The 15,738-nt window shown below is 31.5% G+C and overlaps 2 protein-coding genes across 3 annotated transcripts; one reads left to right on the forward strand and one right to left on the reverse strand.

Moving 5' to 3' along the window:
• Positions 1-5,669: 5,669 nt before the first annotated feature.
• On the reverse strand, positions 5,670-9,745 carry LOC100808885 (tRNA (adenine(37)-N6)-methyltransferase). The gene is made up of 7 exons (XM_003549455.5): positions 9,611-9,745; positions 9,096-9,520; positions 8,703-8,795; positions 7,696-7,755; positions 7,484-7,558; positions 7,023-7,103; positions 5,670-6,063 (listed from the first exon to the last, which is right to left on the reverse strand). The coding sequence occupies exons 1-7, from the start codon at positions 9,684-9,686 to the stop codon at positions 5,689-5,691; spliced, it is 1,185 nt and encodes a 394-aa protein (XP_003549503.1). The 5' UTR covers positions 9,687-9,745; the 3' UTR covers positions 5,670-5,688.
• A 313-nt stretch (positions 9,746-10,058) lies between these two features.
• On the forward strand, positions 10,059-14,533 carry LOC100809430 (uncharacterized). Of its 2 annotated transcripts, none has more exon segments than NM_001255814.2 (9): positions 10,059-10,169; positions 10,437-10,607; positions 10,711-10,797; positions 11,271-11,398; positions 12,831-12,927; positions 13,035-13,112; positions 13,206-13,431; positions 13,632-13,855; positions 14,250-14,533. In NM_001255814.2, coding segments are annotated over 9 exon segments (1,065 nt in total). In that variant the 5' UTR covers positions 10,059-10,139; the 3' UTR covers positions 14,274-14,533.
• Positions 14,534-15,738: the final 1,205 nt, after the last annotated feature.

Below are 15,738 nucleotides of genomic sequence, written 5' to 3' on the forward strand. Positions count from 1 at the left end.
TAATAGAAAAAAGTCGTCTAAAATAAACAAAAACAACACTAAAGATATGACAATATAAGGATTAACGAATCAAATTTGTTAAATAAGATAGTTCACAACTCTCAAATCTGTACATGTTGACTGTTGAGACTTATTTTAGTTAAATACTGTAATTTTGATGAGTTGTTGCTTAGAGGTGGCTGCCAACTCAACTATCTCCATGCCCAAAACTAATTTAAGCATCGTTCCATGTTCAATTTAATAAAATAGGACAAGCACACGGTTGGAGATGGTCTTGACTCTTGATGTTCAAGTTAATTTTGTAAAATTTAAATGTTAATATAAGTTTTGGCAATAATATAATAAATATTAAGTCTAACATTAGACTACTATTTATTTAGATATTAAAAATCGTAATAAAGGTATATTTATAATATTAAATATTGCATATTTTATTTTAAAAAATAATCTTCTAATTATTACCCTTAAGATATTAATAACGATCATGATGGTTAACATAATTAATTCAAGATATTTTAGATGTATTAAGTTGATATTTTTTAACTTTATAATTAGGTGAATGTAACGAAATAAATGACATTTTTTATAGATCATATATTTTTTTTTTTACTGAAAGTAATCTTATTGTTTGAGTAAAATAATATTATTATGGATGAAAAAAAAATTCTCAAAAATTTAACACATCTATCTACTCAAAATTTTAACCTTAAAACTTTTAACTAAGCTAAAACATTTTTACATCAATTGATACATGTGCTCATTAGTCAATAACAAATATTTTACTAACAAAAAAGATTTTTATATTTATTGTCTCACCTCAAATAGAAATATCTCAAAAAGAAAAATGCCTATAAGAAACATTTTTTTTATAAAATTACATTATTATTTAATCATGAATTTCTGTGTATAATAAAATTATTACTTTTTTTTAGTATTTATAAATAAAAAAGTGTTAGTACTGTATGTAATAGTCTTCAGAAAAAGGATTTATCGTCATTATCATTATTATATATTAAAAAGCGTACAATATTTGTCTTTTAAAGATCAAATCACTAGTTTTGATATATTAAAAACATAAACTATATTACAAACGTTCAAAATTAATGAATAGAAATGCAAATATAAAATCAAAAGTATTTAATTAAAAGTAAATTATTATTTTTCTTAAGAGTAAAATAGAGAATTGACATGTAAAAACGATATTAATTTTTTTAAAAAAATCACTGTTCATAATAAACAAATATATATACATACATACGTATAATTACTTTATTTTTGTAAAATAATAAATGCATCACTTAATTGGATTTTTCACTTAAAAATAATTGAATTATCTTAATTTTAAATATTTTGCACTACCTTAACTAATCTGCTTCATTTTTTTAACCATGTCAACGCTAAGCTAACTAAAATTAATATGTAAGAACTAAAAATGATCATTGAGAAAATGTCAGAATTTAAAAATTTTACAATGCCAAAAATCAAACAGGATCATATTTTTAAAAAATATTCCCTTTTAATTTTTTTATAAGAAATAAATGGTAGTGTTAAAAATATTATTATTTATTTATTATAAAAAAAATACAGGAGATAATATTTCTCTATAAGTTATATGTAAATTAACTATATAAGTAAAATATGAAGTTAGTCAAGAGAATGACCAAAATAAAAGTCCCACTATTCTATTCTCCAAAAAAATTACTTAAATTAAATGTAAGTTGATTATACTATATAATATATGATATATTCTCTTATTTGTTTATATTAAAGAAACTTCTCAACCATAGCAGTAGCTAATTAATCTACCAATCTGACAAACTAACTAATGCAACTAATAACTGAAAACCAAAAGAAAACGCATTGAAGGAGTGGAAATAAAATCGGGTACATTACTATAACGTTAAATCCAATTTTCAAAACACCCACCAAATGCTATTTCTAAATCAGAATAATGGAGTCAATGTTATCGAGTACAATAGGAAAGTTGCAGCTGGTGGCTGTTTACAGCCTGGTCTAATGGTTTGCTCATTGTAACTCCATTATTGTATTTCATGTTCCAAACCAACAACTTGCTCTTAAAAGGGAAGTTGCAGCTGCAATTGATGATCCATTTTTTATACTTTTATTTCTTATTAAAAGGAAAAATTAAATCAAATACCGTACAGATTAAGAAAAATCTCTAAAATAAAAGTATTTTTGATTAAAAAATTTTAAAACTTCAAGCTTCCATATAAAGAAAAAAAAATAGAAGATACTCTGTATTTAAGTTTTTTAAAAAGAGTCAAATACTACTTTATTTTCTTAATTCCTTTCACGTGCCTTTAGTAATTAAGATTAATTAAGCTCCCCATTTTAATCCTGAATTGAACTTTGCTTTATCAATAGCAATGTTACATCCTTATAATTAAATTGCCCTTTAAACATTTAGTAACTAGAAACAAAGTATCAAATAAAAATAAGGTTTTGAAGAAACTGTTCTAGTGTCCTCATTTTATGGTGAAAAAACTAATCCTTTTGAATTCAGTAAAATAAAAAAAAAAAATCCCTTTGAAGACTTACTTTTTAGCAGGAAACCGACTATCAATAAAGATAAAAGAAAATTATTGCATTGTAGGACCACCAATATTGGCATAATGGCATGCATAGTGATAACCACATCATATATGGTAGATTGGTAGTGTGCATTGATTTTCTCACGGGCAAATGTTTATATGCATATAAGATTAGTGCCCAACATCATAAATAGGTGCATGTGGCACTGCCTTGTCATTTGCCATATTACGATAAGATGTCGATGCATGACATGCTTAAATAAGAAATCATCGAGGAATTATTGGACTCAAGGCTCAAAGCTTTTGTGTTTATTTAAATAAAATTTAAAATTTTCTACAATTAGTAAATATCAACCAAATATTTATATGGGGATAACATTTGTAGGCATAAAATTTTTGGAGATATGATTTCTGAAGATGCAAAATTATACTAGAAACAAACACTCCCAATTTTGTTGGTAGGTTAATAGGATGGACTTAGGATAGCAGTGTAGTACTCCATAAAAAAAACATATTATTATATAAGACTGAAATAACTTATTTAGTACTTTATCTTATACTAGAAACAAACGCTTCCAATATTTTTTTTTTATTTTTTTCTTCAGTTTTATCTTTTATATTTTAAAAATTTTATTTTAATTATTCATTTAATTTTTTGTTTAATTTAACATTTTATAGTTTGATGTCGTTAATTATTTTATAATGAAATTTTTTTGTTAAAAATAAAATAGAGGAAAATGACCGAAAATTAAATTAAAAAAAATTATTTTTGAATAATCAACTACTTAATCTTAAACAGAGTAAATGATGAAACTGAACAAAAATAAAATAAAAGACCCAATAAAATTTTTAAAAGGATAAAAAAATAAACTGAACTAAAAAAATAAAATAAATAACCAAACTTAATTTTTAAAAAAATAAAAAAATAAAAATTGAAAAATAAAACAAATAAGTCATTTACTTATCTTAATCAGTGAAAGAGCATGGGGAGATAAGAATTAAGATGAGATTGAATAGTTGGAGGTTAAAACTTTAAAAGGGACTGAAATTTTGAATTTAAACAAATGAAATTCATTAATTAATTCGCATAGATTGAGCAAAATCAATGCATGGGCATGGACAATAGTGATAATCATGACTCGGAGAATCCAAGAAATTGGCAATTAAAAAATGGTTTCTGGTAGTTTGGTTGGAAAACGGAAGGGCGATTACGGAATAACAAAACAAATTCTGAATGCCAGATTGGCTGCTGGCTGGCTATTGGCGGCAGCGAGTAATTGTAGTAATGACTAGCAAATTGAATTGTTACGCTCAATATTTTTGTAAAATTTTTTGTTTTATTTTTATTTTTATTTCAATATATATGTGGGTACCAAAGTTACAAACAATAACTAGGATAAAACCAACAGCTACCACATGGAACGAAAAGCTTGTCCAGTAAGTTGGTTACAGATGCGAGGTCGTTTGGTTGTGGCCTGTGGGGATTCCTTGGCAACACAAAGTGGTGGTCATTGAGTTAATATAAATTTGGGAGAAAATGTAAATTATATTAAACCAATGATACAATAATAAACGGGACATATCTGTAGTTAAAGAAAATTAAAAGTCTCCCTAATACAAGAAAGACCTATATCAAGATGATAAAACAAATACAACAGGTACACTTGTCTATACTTAGACAGCCAAATGCAGTAAACTATAATAACATGAGTGATGGTGGAGTACAACAGCAATGAAACGTGAAGGTTATGCAAATCAAAGGGTCTAGCTTCTAGAACAAATGGTTGATTGACCTTTACCAAAAAAAAAAAAGGACAGTTAATCTTGTATTCATTGGGCTTGATTCTATTTTTCTTCATCTTCCTCCCACAAAAAGGTTGGTTAAGGAAAAAAGGTTCCTGTATTGTTGTAAAAAGGTTCCTCGCAACGTGGATTTCACCTAAAATAATTTTACTTGAAAAATTATTTACTATTTGACTAGGTGTCTAGGTGTGTCCTCCAATGTGAGAATGATGTGTGTCGAATTGCCATAAGAGGCTCTGCAATGTGGCATATTCAGTTTTCTAACGTCGATTTTAGTTTTTTTTTTTTTTTCACACACATTCCTATCAGTGGAAAACCGAAAACCTAAAAATATTTAACCACTAACCAGGTGTAGAGAAGGGGTATGTTTTTTAGGTAGAACAGGTAGAGAAGACAAGTAGGATTTGTTTTTTAAAAAGAAAAAAAGGGAGGTATACAAGTATATCAGGGAGGTAGAAATAACAATTGTCCTTTTGTTATTCTCCTAATAAATGTGTTTTTTTCCATTATATTTCAATATTTCGTCGTAATGTTTTCAAAATTTCCATTGAAAAAATAGGATTAAAATGATTTTTTTTTTGTCTAAAAATGAAATAAAACAATATCTTTAATATGCATCAAATACACTTTACAAGATTCTTGATCGTAGTCCCATCAATTCAAATAGCTTAAGATAGCTCCAAAGCTAGCTATTTTTACAAAAGCAACTCATAAGAGCATTTGTCATGGAATAGAATTAATTGCTCAAGTAAGCACCTGATGCTCTTATTTTATGTAGATCCCACGCTTGCTAAAAAGTAATAACGAGTTGTGCAATCCTTTTGCATTTTCTAGCTTGCTTTTGGTGATGTGTAAAATTTATATGCATTTCTTTTTAGATATTTGTGTTCTTCAAAATTAAAGTTTTATCTTAAAATCCAATATTAAAGGCCGACATTCATTGTATAAATTATCGAAATAAAATTTTAATTTGAAAATAACACCTAAATCAGCATCCCATATTCGCTTATTCTAAATATTTGAATTCAAATACCAATGAACAACTAATAACAGCACACTGTCTATCTCAAAAAAAAAAAACAAAAACAAAAACAGCACACTGTCAGAGCCCAAACTATTAAGTAGCAAGGGATATTGCGAATTTCTTCACAAAATTTTGAAAATAAACAAAGAAAACATGAATTAAAAATGAAAACATAAAAGAAATGAAACACCTCCAAAGCTTACATTTCTTCTTCGATAGAATTAGTTATAAAAGAGCAAAACCAATTTTTTAAAACAAGAAATTTAAATTAGTATGGCTTAAAAAGCAAATTGGGTACAATAATAGAAATCACTGCAGCTTGTCTTTCCATGTCAAGTAATTACAGAAATTAGGCTTATTGTCCTGGACATCAGAAGTTGATATCTTTTCTACAATAACATAACCATCATGATCAATTCTGTAAGAGACATCAAGTCCCTCCAAAATCAGGTGATAAATTATTTCATTGGAATTTAAAGCATTCTGCTCTCTTTCATGGGCTAAAGTTGTTTCATCTTGGTGCTCATCTACATCGGCAGTATTACCTAATAGTTCATCGTTTTCTTTCTTAAGTAGAGTATCATGTGGCCGATTTCGCTGGCTCAATGACCGAATATCCCATGAAAGAACCTGCTTTATCAAGCTTTGGAGCTCGCCTGGTGATGCATAAAGTGACTTCTTTTCCTGAAGCAGTAAGGGAGATTCATCACTCATATTAGAGCAAAAACAGGAAGATTGAAAATTGCGAGTAAAGAAAAAAAATCACGTGATCAATAACATACGCATTATGCAATAGCAATACAAAACAATAATCAATGCCTTTTCCCACTGGGTGGTTTCCAACTACATAGATCAAATCGCATCATTGTGTTCTGTTAAGAAACAAATTTTCCTAGAGGCCAAATAGATCTGAATCATTTCTAACAATTTCACCTCTGAGATGTTTTGGTCTTCCTCTCCGTTTAATTAAGGGGGCTTCCTCTGTTCGACCAACTATTCTAACTAGTAACTAGGGTCCAGGGACTTACAAGTCCGTAATGCACAAGGCTCCCAAGTTCCACCAAGCGGGGTTTGGGGAGGATGCAAGCGGAGAGCTTTCTAGGATTTGAACCCATGAGTTCTAGGTCACAAGTTAGCAACCTTACTGTTGCATCGTGGCTCTCCCTCATTTTGCAATACAAGTAAAAAAAATAAAATGTTGTCACATTGACATGGTACTTTTAAGGATTAAAAAAAAAACTTATAAGACTAGTTAAGAAGCTAAAACAATATTTTCTTTATAAAACTGAAATATAAGCAACTAAAACCAGCACTGAATACCTAAGTTTAAGGTTTAAAAAAAGTGAGAATAATCAAAAGGCAAGACATAAGAGAAGCATGACGACCAGAGTCATACCCCTTTAATTTAAGATATGTATACCCTGGAAGAAAGGTTAAATTATACAGTGAGGACTGATGGGGTGCATCCATTCTGTTTAACAACAATAATTTCAAACAAGTAATTAATCAAGGCTTAATTAGGTTTACCATTTCATTTCAATGTAATCCTTACCATTAACAGAGTTATCCAAATAAAGCAGTTAAGGTTGTGTTTCATTGGGTTGGGGGAAGGGTGGACATGATACAATAAGTACTTAACTCACCACCATTATCCAGATATTTTTGAGTGCTGAAGTGAAGTGCTCCGAAAAGCTAACAGAAGCTACAGAAAGCAAGTTATCCTCCTGAAAAATACATTTTTTTTTCTTACAATGAGATAATAATTTATTAAACTTCTACAAAGGGATGCAAGAAAGTACAGTATTACTAAAAATACATTTCAATTTCATTGCTGACTCTAAATGTGGCCCATAATATAAAGCTTTCAAAGAATTAGAATACAAGAGTACAAGAGTTTCGGTGACTAGTAAAAGGTAATAATGATCATTGATTACATATTATTTTTCCCATATGGGAAGATAAATTTGACATCCAGCTAACAATTGCTTGAAGTTTACTTATAGTCATTGAAGAATCAAATTGATAGAATCTGTTAAAGATTAATTAAAAAAACTAAACCAATATAAGCAGCAAAGGATATAGCTAAAGGACAAGGGAGCATTACCATCAACCAATTTGGTACTGTAGCTTCTTGGATGTTGTCACAATATGGTAGGTAAGGCTTGATATCGAGCACAGGCTGTTGATGAGATTCAAAAGCAACATGATTATGCATTCACAGAAAAGCATAAAATTCATAGTTAAACCAATAACACAAGTGGCACATAATCCCAGGAGGGTTAGTATAAAAAGTAGGGATTGACAATGGAGGCTTACAGTTCCATCAACCAGATCCACACCAGAGAGCAAAATCATATTTCCCTGTACAGCCTCTACCTACAGTACACAGTTAGATCAAATGAAAGCTACAAAACTAGGTCCATCATTTTGTTTTTGTTTATTTGAAGACAAAAGGATGAAATTCTAGGGATTGGATGGAAAAGGAAACAGAGACAACACACCCACCCACACACACAAAAAAAAGAGACTTTGCATAGCTGTGGACTGTGGTACAAAATACTGTTTCTTTTAAAGTATTACCACAAAAACATATTTATACCTTTTACATTGGGTGCAACACAAGTAACTGCTAAAAAAAACCCTAATATTTTCATAATCTCATAATAACAAGGGTTAAATCAATTTCCTACCAGCAGTGTGGCCCAATTTCAATGTGCCACCCTGTAGGTTTGAATTTTGTAAGTTGCCACTCTACCTATCCATGATCTGCTCTTCTTTTTTTCTGTAACTGATTCATACTTTTTATCATCCACTCTTACGCAAAATGACATGTGAGAGACCCTTGTTTACACAAATCATTGTTGTTACTTGTTAGGCATCGAATTGCCTCAAAACATAATAATTTTCTATTGGATATACTTTATCACGTGCACTTTCAAAAAATAGTTTCTTGACAACACACCAAAATGAATCCATACTTGGGGGGAGGGGTTGAGTTGAACTAATGCAATAACCATATAAATGTTAAAACTGACATTATTAATTCAAAAACACCGAATCACTTCTTTCATGACACAAATGCAATCTATCTTACCAACAAGGGTCTGAAATCCCAAACTGTCTTAGGAATAAATTTGTCATAGGCTTACAACAGTTTAGTAATGTATAATAATTGATAAAGGACACAGTGCTATTTTCTGAGACACTCTCGTTTGCTCCAAAATTCAACAATATGCATTAAATCAGAGTGATAGTAACAAAAAAGAGAAATGTCATTTGTGAGAAGTATCATCACACACCATAGTGACAATATGTGTCATTACCTTTGCAACTGTGAGGCCAATGGGGCATGGACGATGTGGGGATCGTGTGGCAAACACTCCCTTTCTTCCACCCTTCAGTCTTGGAACCCTCACCTATTCATCCACTGATCCATATGAAAAGACTTGCATAAAATAAAAACTAACGCCACATAGCTATGACAATCTTCACAAGTACTTATAAGAAAAGAAAAGAAGAAAAAAAAGATAAAATGAATTGATCTTCTCATATAAGCTAATGTCAACTTAATGCATCTAACTTCTCCAAAAGCTAAAGTATATAAAGTGAATTTAGCTTATATGAAAAACTCAAATAATTTTATCTTCTTATTTTCTTCTCCTATAAGTACATTGTACGCATGGCCTAACTTATCAATTGAAACCAGAGGCACGCACCTTGGCCTTGAACCCTGATTTAGACGGGTGCTTCCAGAGCTTATCGAGATCCGTATTTAAATGAAACACATAGAGAATCCAGCAATGAGAATATTCCTCCAAACCCTCCAGAGACGCCGGTGGAACGCGAGTTGTGTTGAAAACCAAACACGCCCTAGCAAGTGGGACGAGTAACGGTTGCCTCGGCGTCCCGTTCCTGGTGGAGAAGCACGAGTGGACGACACCAATTGGCATCATGGGATAAGAAGTGAGGTTAAGCTTTTGAGAATTAGGTTGCGACTGTGTTACTTCTTTTCTCAAGGCCTGTTGAGCTCTAATTCGGCCTTGTCTTTCGGAGGCGCAATTGTCTGAGAAAGACTTGAGAGATGCCTCAAGCTCCTCAATTTTGGAGTTCAGATGATTCCATTTTCTCTTTAATACGTACGCTGCAAAATTAATTTCAGCGAGAGAGAGAGATGAGCATGGTGAGTGAATAGGAATAGGAATTGAAATAGCATATATGAATGAATACCTACCAGAGATGGAAACGGCGGTGAGTGTTAGGGTTATGCTCACTGTCAACCATTTTGTTTCCCAAATGTTGCCGCGCATCACTTCACTTCAGTTCCGATGACCCACTTCTTCTCATACTATACTCTCTCCTTTCTCTTTGCTTTTGTTTGTCTTTGTTGACTCTCCTCAAACTCTAAAAAAGGTATTTTTTTTTTTAGATTTTGAGTGCTTTAGAATATTTCTCTGGGAACCAAAGGTTAATTTTTATTTTTTTTATTGGAATGTTATGTGTATCATTTTTTTAGTTTCTTAAGAATACAAGTAAGTATTTATTGTTTTAAAAATATCTTTAATTAAGGCATTAGTTAACAACACTGATCAGTAAACTTTTATGATTTTTATAATAAATATTTTTTTTAGTTTATTAACTTAACCAATGTTTTAAGACCCTCTTAAAAATATTTATTTATTATATCATCCACATCGCACCGGAGTAAATAAACAGTAGTTTGGGTGGTCAACTTGAATGTTTGTGAGCTCGGATCTATCTGAATGGGGCAAGCGCTGTCGCGAATTCACCGTGTAAGATACATTCAATTCACACTCTTTTTGCTTTCGTCTCCATTATTTTCCCACTGCATTCCTTCCTTATCTTTTCCATGCAACTTCACAATTTTGATTAGTAGGAAAGTAAGTTGAAAGTGATTTTGGACACTTGTTAAGCAACAACGAGTGCAGATCAACTAATTTCTATACCATCCTGTTTTTACTTCCTATGCCATTTTTCACAATTTGATTTTTCCACTACTAAAACAAGCATGAACTGAAACTTGAAGATAAATTTTGCAGATGATTGTTTCGAGCAGTGTAAAAGAGAAAAAGAAAAACACAGCAATCTCGCGAGTTCAACCTTTAGCCATGGCTAGCAATTGTTCAATAGAAGGACCACTAGTGGAGGAGTTCACTTACCAAGCAGGATCAGCTCCCTTCAAGAGTTGTCATGCTTCTACCATTGTTGAGGTCATGGAGTACAAAAAACCTTTGCCCATAAAAAAGACATTATGGATTTTATTTTTTGCAATTTTTGTCAAATGAACTCAATACTGTTGTTTGGTTTTTGTAGGTTGATAAGGATCATTTTTTGGTTGCCTATTTTGGGGGTACATTCGAGGGGGCACCTGATGTGAAAATATGGGTGCAGACTTACAAGGTAAATGTACATGCTGTACCCCCCAAGTCTTTCAATTCATAGGATACTGGACATTCTCACACAGTTATACTAATTTTGGTGTCTGATTTAAGAAACTGGGCTTTAGTATATTCTACTTCCTGGGTTTCTTTTCTTTCTCCCTTTCTATATTTTACATTTTGCTTACTAGCTGTTTGCTTTGCCTGGGAAATTCAGCATGACATGGGGAGTTTTTAAGTTTTATCTGGCTGGTTAACTATTGAGATTATTTTACTGCACTGTGCAGCTGAAATCAATTCGTACAAGTGTATGTGGCAATGTAGGATTCCTATCAAGTAGTTTTACAAATGTGTCTCAAGAAAGTGGCAACAGATTTTGATTTCTAATCTGTTTGTCATAACTGTCTTTATAGTTCCATATCTGTAGGAGGAGTGTACTGAGCTCTAAAATTTTGAATGCTGCACTAACTTTCTGAACACAATTTTGGTGGATAGAATGGAAGATGGCAAGCACCTGTAATTGCTGATGAAGAACCAAATGTTCCTATGTGGAACCCTGCACTGTTCAAACTTCCATCAGATGAGCTACTTCTGTTCTATAAAATAGGCCAAGAAGTTCAAAAGTAAAGTTTATAACTTTTTGTCCTCTGTCCTCTTACATCTATTTTGGGATAGTACAGACATTCATTGCCGCAATGCTTTCATATATGGTAGTTGTTAAGACAACTTGGTTTATCCTGTCCTCTTTGGCATGCAACTATGAATTTTTTCTGTCCAATTTCACTATCCTGCATGACATTATAGACCTATATGATTATTTGGGATTTTCTGTTATAACTTTTTCCTCGGTCCTTTTTCTTCCAACTATAATGTCCTTATTGGAGATTTCATAAAAACATATGCATGTCTAAATTGTTAATCAGTTTAGTAAGTCGTATGATATGATGAGCATTGAATCACCCTATGTGAAATTCATGGATGGTTTAGTCTTTTGGTCCAAATAAAACTAAATGATTATTTGGGATTTTCTGTTACAACTTTTTCCTTGGTCTTATTTCTTCCAACTATAATGTCTTTATTGGAGATTTCATAAAAACATATGCATGTCTAAATTATTAATCAGTTTAGTTAGTCTTATGATATGACGAGCATTGGATCACCCTATGTAAAATTCATGGATGGTTTAGGCTTTTGGTCCAAATAAAACTATGCTGTATAGAACATCATAGGCATTTTTATATGCATTACTGCTTCTCCTTAGTAAAATCCTGGTAACTGGGTAGTTAGATTGATATTGTTAGGGACCCCATATGGGTAAGGGCAAGAATGGGATTTACTTAGGCTATAGCAATAGATGTGGGAAGCATGGTGCTAAGTTAGTGGCTGTAGGATATAAGGGAAGAAAGGGGAAATAAGAGAGGAGAGAATCACTTTTGGGTAGTTTTGGGTGTCTGTCGCTGCAGGGCGGAGAATTTTTCAATCTCTTGATTTGTTTGCTTTCATTGTCAGATGCTATATTAGCTTTGTAACCAAAGCACTGTTCTCTATTAATCCACAGTAAATTCAGTTCCTATAAAGTATATTCATAGAATACTAGAAACACTGCACGAAAGTTCATAATTATGGATAAAATCATTTCTAACTGATAAAGAAAAAAAAAATATGGAAATATGGAAATATTACTATGACAAATAATATATTGGAAAGATGTACTCATAATTCATTGAAAACCCCTTAGTAAGTTGCATTTGTTTTAGCATCTTGATATAGGTCTTCTTGTATTAGGGAGGCTTTTGATTTTCTTTAACTGCGGGGTATGCCCCGTTTATTATCGTATCATTTTGGATTTAATATAATTTACATTTTTCCCAAAAAAAAAAAAAGTTGCAGTGCTGCCATTGGATTAAAATATTTGATTGAGGGCCTTGTCTAGAGACTAGAATGAAGTTGTTTATCTCAACAAGTCATCATCACCCTTCTAACCATATAGGACTTTAGGTTATTTTAAGTTTATTATTTGTCTTTACATGAGCAGAATGGGTCTATTTATTTCAGGTGGAGTGGATTCATGAAACGCTCATATGATAAAGGCAAAACTTGGACAGGAAGAGAACAGCTTCCTCCTGGTATATTAGGACCTATAAAGAATAAGGTACAACAGAATCTATTTCACTGTATTTTATCAATGGCAAGAGGTTTGGATTTTTATAGCTATATTAGATTTATTCTTCACTACTGAATTTTCTTACTATTTCTCAGCCCATTTTGCTAGAAAATGGTAATTTACTATGTGGATCATCCGTTGAAAGCTGGAACTCTTGGGGTGCCTGGGTGGAGGTTTTAACTGAACTCGTCCTAGTTGGCTTGTTTGTTTAAGTGATGCTTAGAAATGTTCACTTGCTGACGTTTATTTCTTCTTGCGTGCAATAGGTAACAACAGATTTTGGTAGGTCATGGAGCAAGTATGGCCCAATTTACATTGAAAATAAACCTCTGAGTGTGATTCAACCAGTACCTTATCAGACTGCAGATGGGAAACTACGTGTTTTGCTACGATCCTTTGATGGCATTGGTAGAGTATGTATGTCAGAATCATCTGATGGTGGCAAGACCTGGGGATATGCAAAACCTACTCAGCTCCCTAACCCAAATTCAGGTCAATTTTGCAAACATATTATTGCTTGCAAATTTTTGCTAAATAATTATGACATTTTTTAACTGAACAGTAAGAACTAAGTTGACCATGGATTACTTCAATTTTGAAGTTTTTTACTGCACCCTGAGTATCCCTTTTCATTCTTTTGTACTTATCTATTTTGTGCATTAATGGCACATCTGTCTAACATCGTTTACTAGGTATTGATGGGGTTAAGCTTAGAGATGGCCGGTTATTGCTTGCTTATAATACTGTATCAAGGAGTGTGCTTAAAGTGGCACTCTCTAAGGATGATGGTGATTCCTGGTGTGAGGTTCTCACATTAGAGGATACATCGGGAATGGAATTCTCATATCCTGCTGTAATCCAGGATAGTGATGGGCGAATACATATCACCTATACATATAATAGGACACAAATTAAGGTACCAACTTAAATTTTTATGTGGTAGTTGATTTTGTATTGTAGGTTTCAGTTGTTATAATTTGAGGATGGTTGACAGTCTCTTCATTGCAACACTGCTTATTCTGATTTCCAGCTTATTATGTCTAGATGTAGATTGTATCTCAGCTATATTCCAAACTCATTATTTGGCAAGAGCGTCCAGATCGTATACTAAATTATATTTATTATCTTCTTCTGAATGAAATGAAATAAGCACTTTTTGTTCAAAATAATATTTGAGGATGGTTGAATTTCCTCTTTTTTTTTTTTTTGACAGAAATGGTTGAGTTTCTTTTTGTTAATTAATCTGCAATTGGTTTCATGCATTTCCTGATAATATTAACCCCCTATCTTCTTCTGGCTTTTTTTGGAAGCGTGTCGTTCTTCGGCCAAGTTGATGTGGAGTAAACTGTTTCAATTGAGAAAAAGCAGAAGCAACCAATCTTGTACGGCTGAGATCATATTTGGCCTTTTCTATTATCAGTAGTTGTAACCTGTAAGCACATGAGCAAGGACTAAAAGCATGAGTATTCTTGGTTAATTACAAACTTCTTATTTCCAATTTTTATATTTGGGGTACAGTTAGATATTTCTTAATTTTTTAAAGATATTTTTATGATATAGGATAAGTTTTTTTTATATAATTTTTTTGAATTCATTTACATTATCATATGTACTATCCTTCCATCAATAAAAAGATAACTTAAAGTTTGCTTGTTATCAATTATATTTTTTTTATAGAGTTATCAATTATACTCTTATCAAGAAAAGAGAAAAAATAATAGCGTATAAAATTTCTAAGTAGTAAATGCGAGAGATAATTGACATATTAGGAAAATATAAATAATTTATTAATATAGAGAAGATTAATCATTTTTCTTAATTTATGTGTTATATAAATAAATGACTAATAAAAATTATGGGAGTAAATAAAGCAAACTTTTGAAAACAGAGTAAAAGCTTAAAATATATATATATATATATATATATTCTTTGGGTCTTGCTAATTACATTGATTAACTGAGCTTAGCATATATATAGTATTTATAAACAAAAAGTTTAATCAATATAATTTAATGTATTTTTTTACATTTAAAATATATTATTTTAACCTAATTTGTAAAGGATATTAAGAGTTAATTTGTGCAAATGCTCCTTTTGTTTGTTGTGAATAATTTATGTTTATGCAACTGCTAAATAAAAATATGCATTGGCAAGAAGAAAAAACAAATGAAACTACAAAAATAGTGAGAGACGTTACGTGATATAATTTCCAATCACAGCAGGAGGGGCACATGCTGGAGTCAAGTCTATTTATGCACAGATCACATGCGCACATATGTTGAGTAAATAGTAAACTTTTATGATTATTAAAATATTTTTTTCCACAAATAATCGCAAAAAAAAAAAAAAACCTGCTGGAAAAACTTTCACCAGGTTCAAAACTTTCACAAGTGATTGGAATTGGAACATTCAGACATTCTCATGCTTTCAGAAGGACTATATCAAAATCAAGTTATATATTTGAAGAATTACTCCTCATCTGTGTTCGTTCGAGCTTATGCATTAAAGTTAACCCCCAAAACCAATCCTAGTCCGGTTCAAGTTTGTATGTTTCAACTTATTCTAATGTGGATTCCTGTAAACTGGACTTCGAGGTGGGTGCCACTTGGATGGTCGCAGCGAAGACGAGGTCCAAACAGAGATATATAAGCTGCACTCCAATAAATAATACTTGGATATTTCTCAACAACAGTAGCATCATTAAACAATTACGGAAAAAAACTCGAAATTATTTCGATAAAAAAACATTGAAATCCTGTCGGTTTTGCATCGACAGAAGTCTTAAATAAATAGTTTATT

The sequence above is a fragment of the Glycine max genome, chromosome 17 (genome assembly GCF_000004515.6).
Source record: "Glycine max cultivar Williams 82 chromosome 17, Glycine_max_v4.0, whole genome shotgun sequence".
NCBI lineage: Eukaryota > Viridiplantae > Streptophyta > Magnoliopsida > Fabales > Fabaceae > Glycine > Glycine max.

Coding starts and splice junctions, on each gene's coding strand:
- LOC100809430 (XM_014769323.3), top strand. CDS start 10,437: ATGATTGTTTCGAGCAGTGTAAAAGAGAAAAAGAAAAACACAGCAATC. Junction 10,608..10,710: donor ATGCTTCTACCATTGTTGAG/GTCATGGAGTAC, acceptor TGGTTTTTGTAG/GTTGATAAGGATCATTTTTT. Junction 13,856..14,249: donor ATAATAGGACACAAATTAAG/GTACCAACTTAA, acceptor TTTTTTTGGAAG/CGTGTCGTTCTTCGGCCAAG.
- LOC100808885 (XM_003549455.5), bottom strand. CDS start 9,686: ATGCGCGGCAACATTTGGGAAACAAAATGGTTGACAGTGAGCATAACC. Junction 9,521..9,610: donor CACCGCCGTTTCCATCTCTG/GTAGGTATTCAT, acceptor TTAATTTTGCAG/CGTACGTATTAAAGAGAAAA. Junction 7,559..7,695: donor TGGATCTGGTTGATGGAACT/GTAAGCCTCCAT, acceptor TCTCATCAACAG/CCTGTGCTCGATATCAAGCC.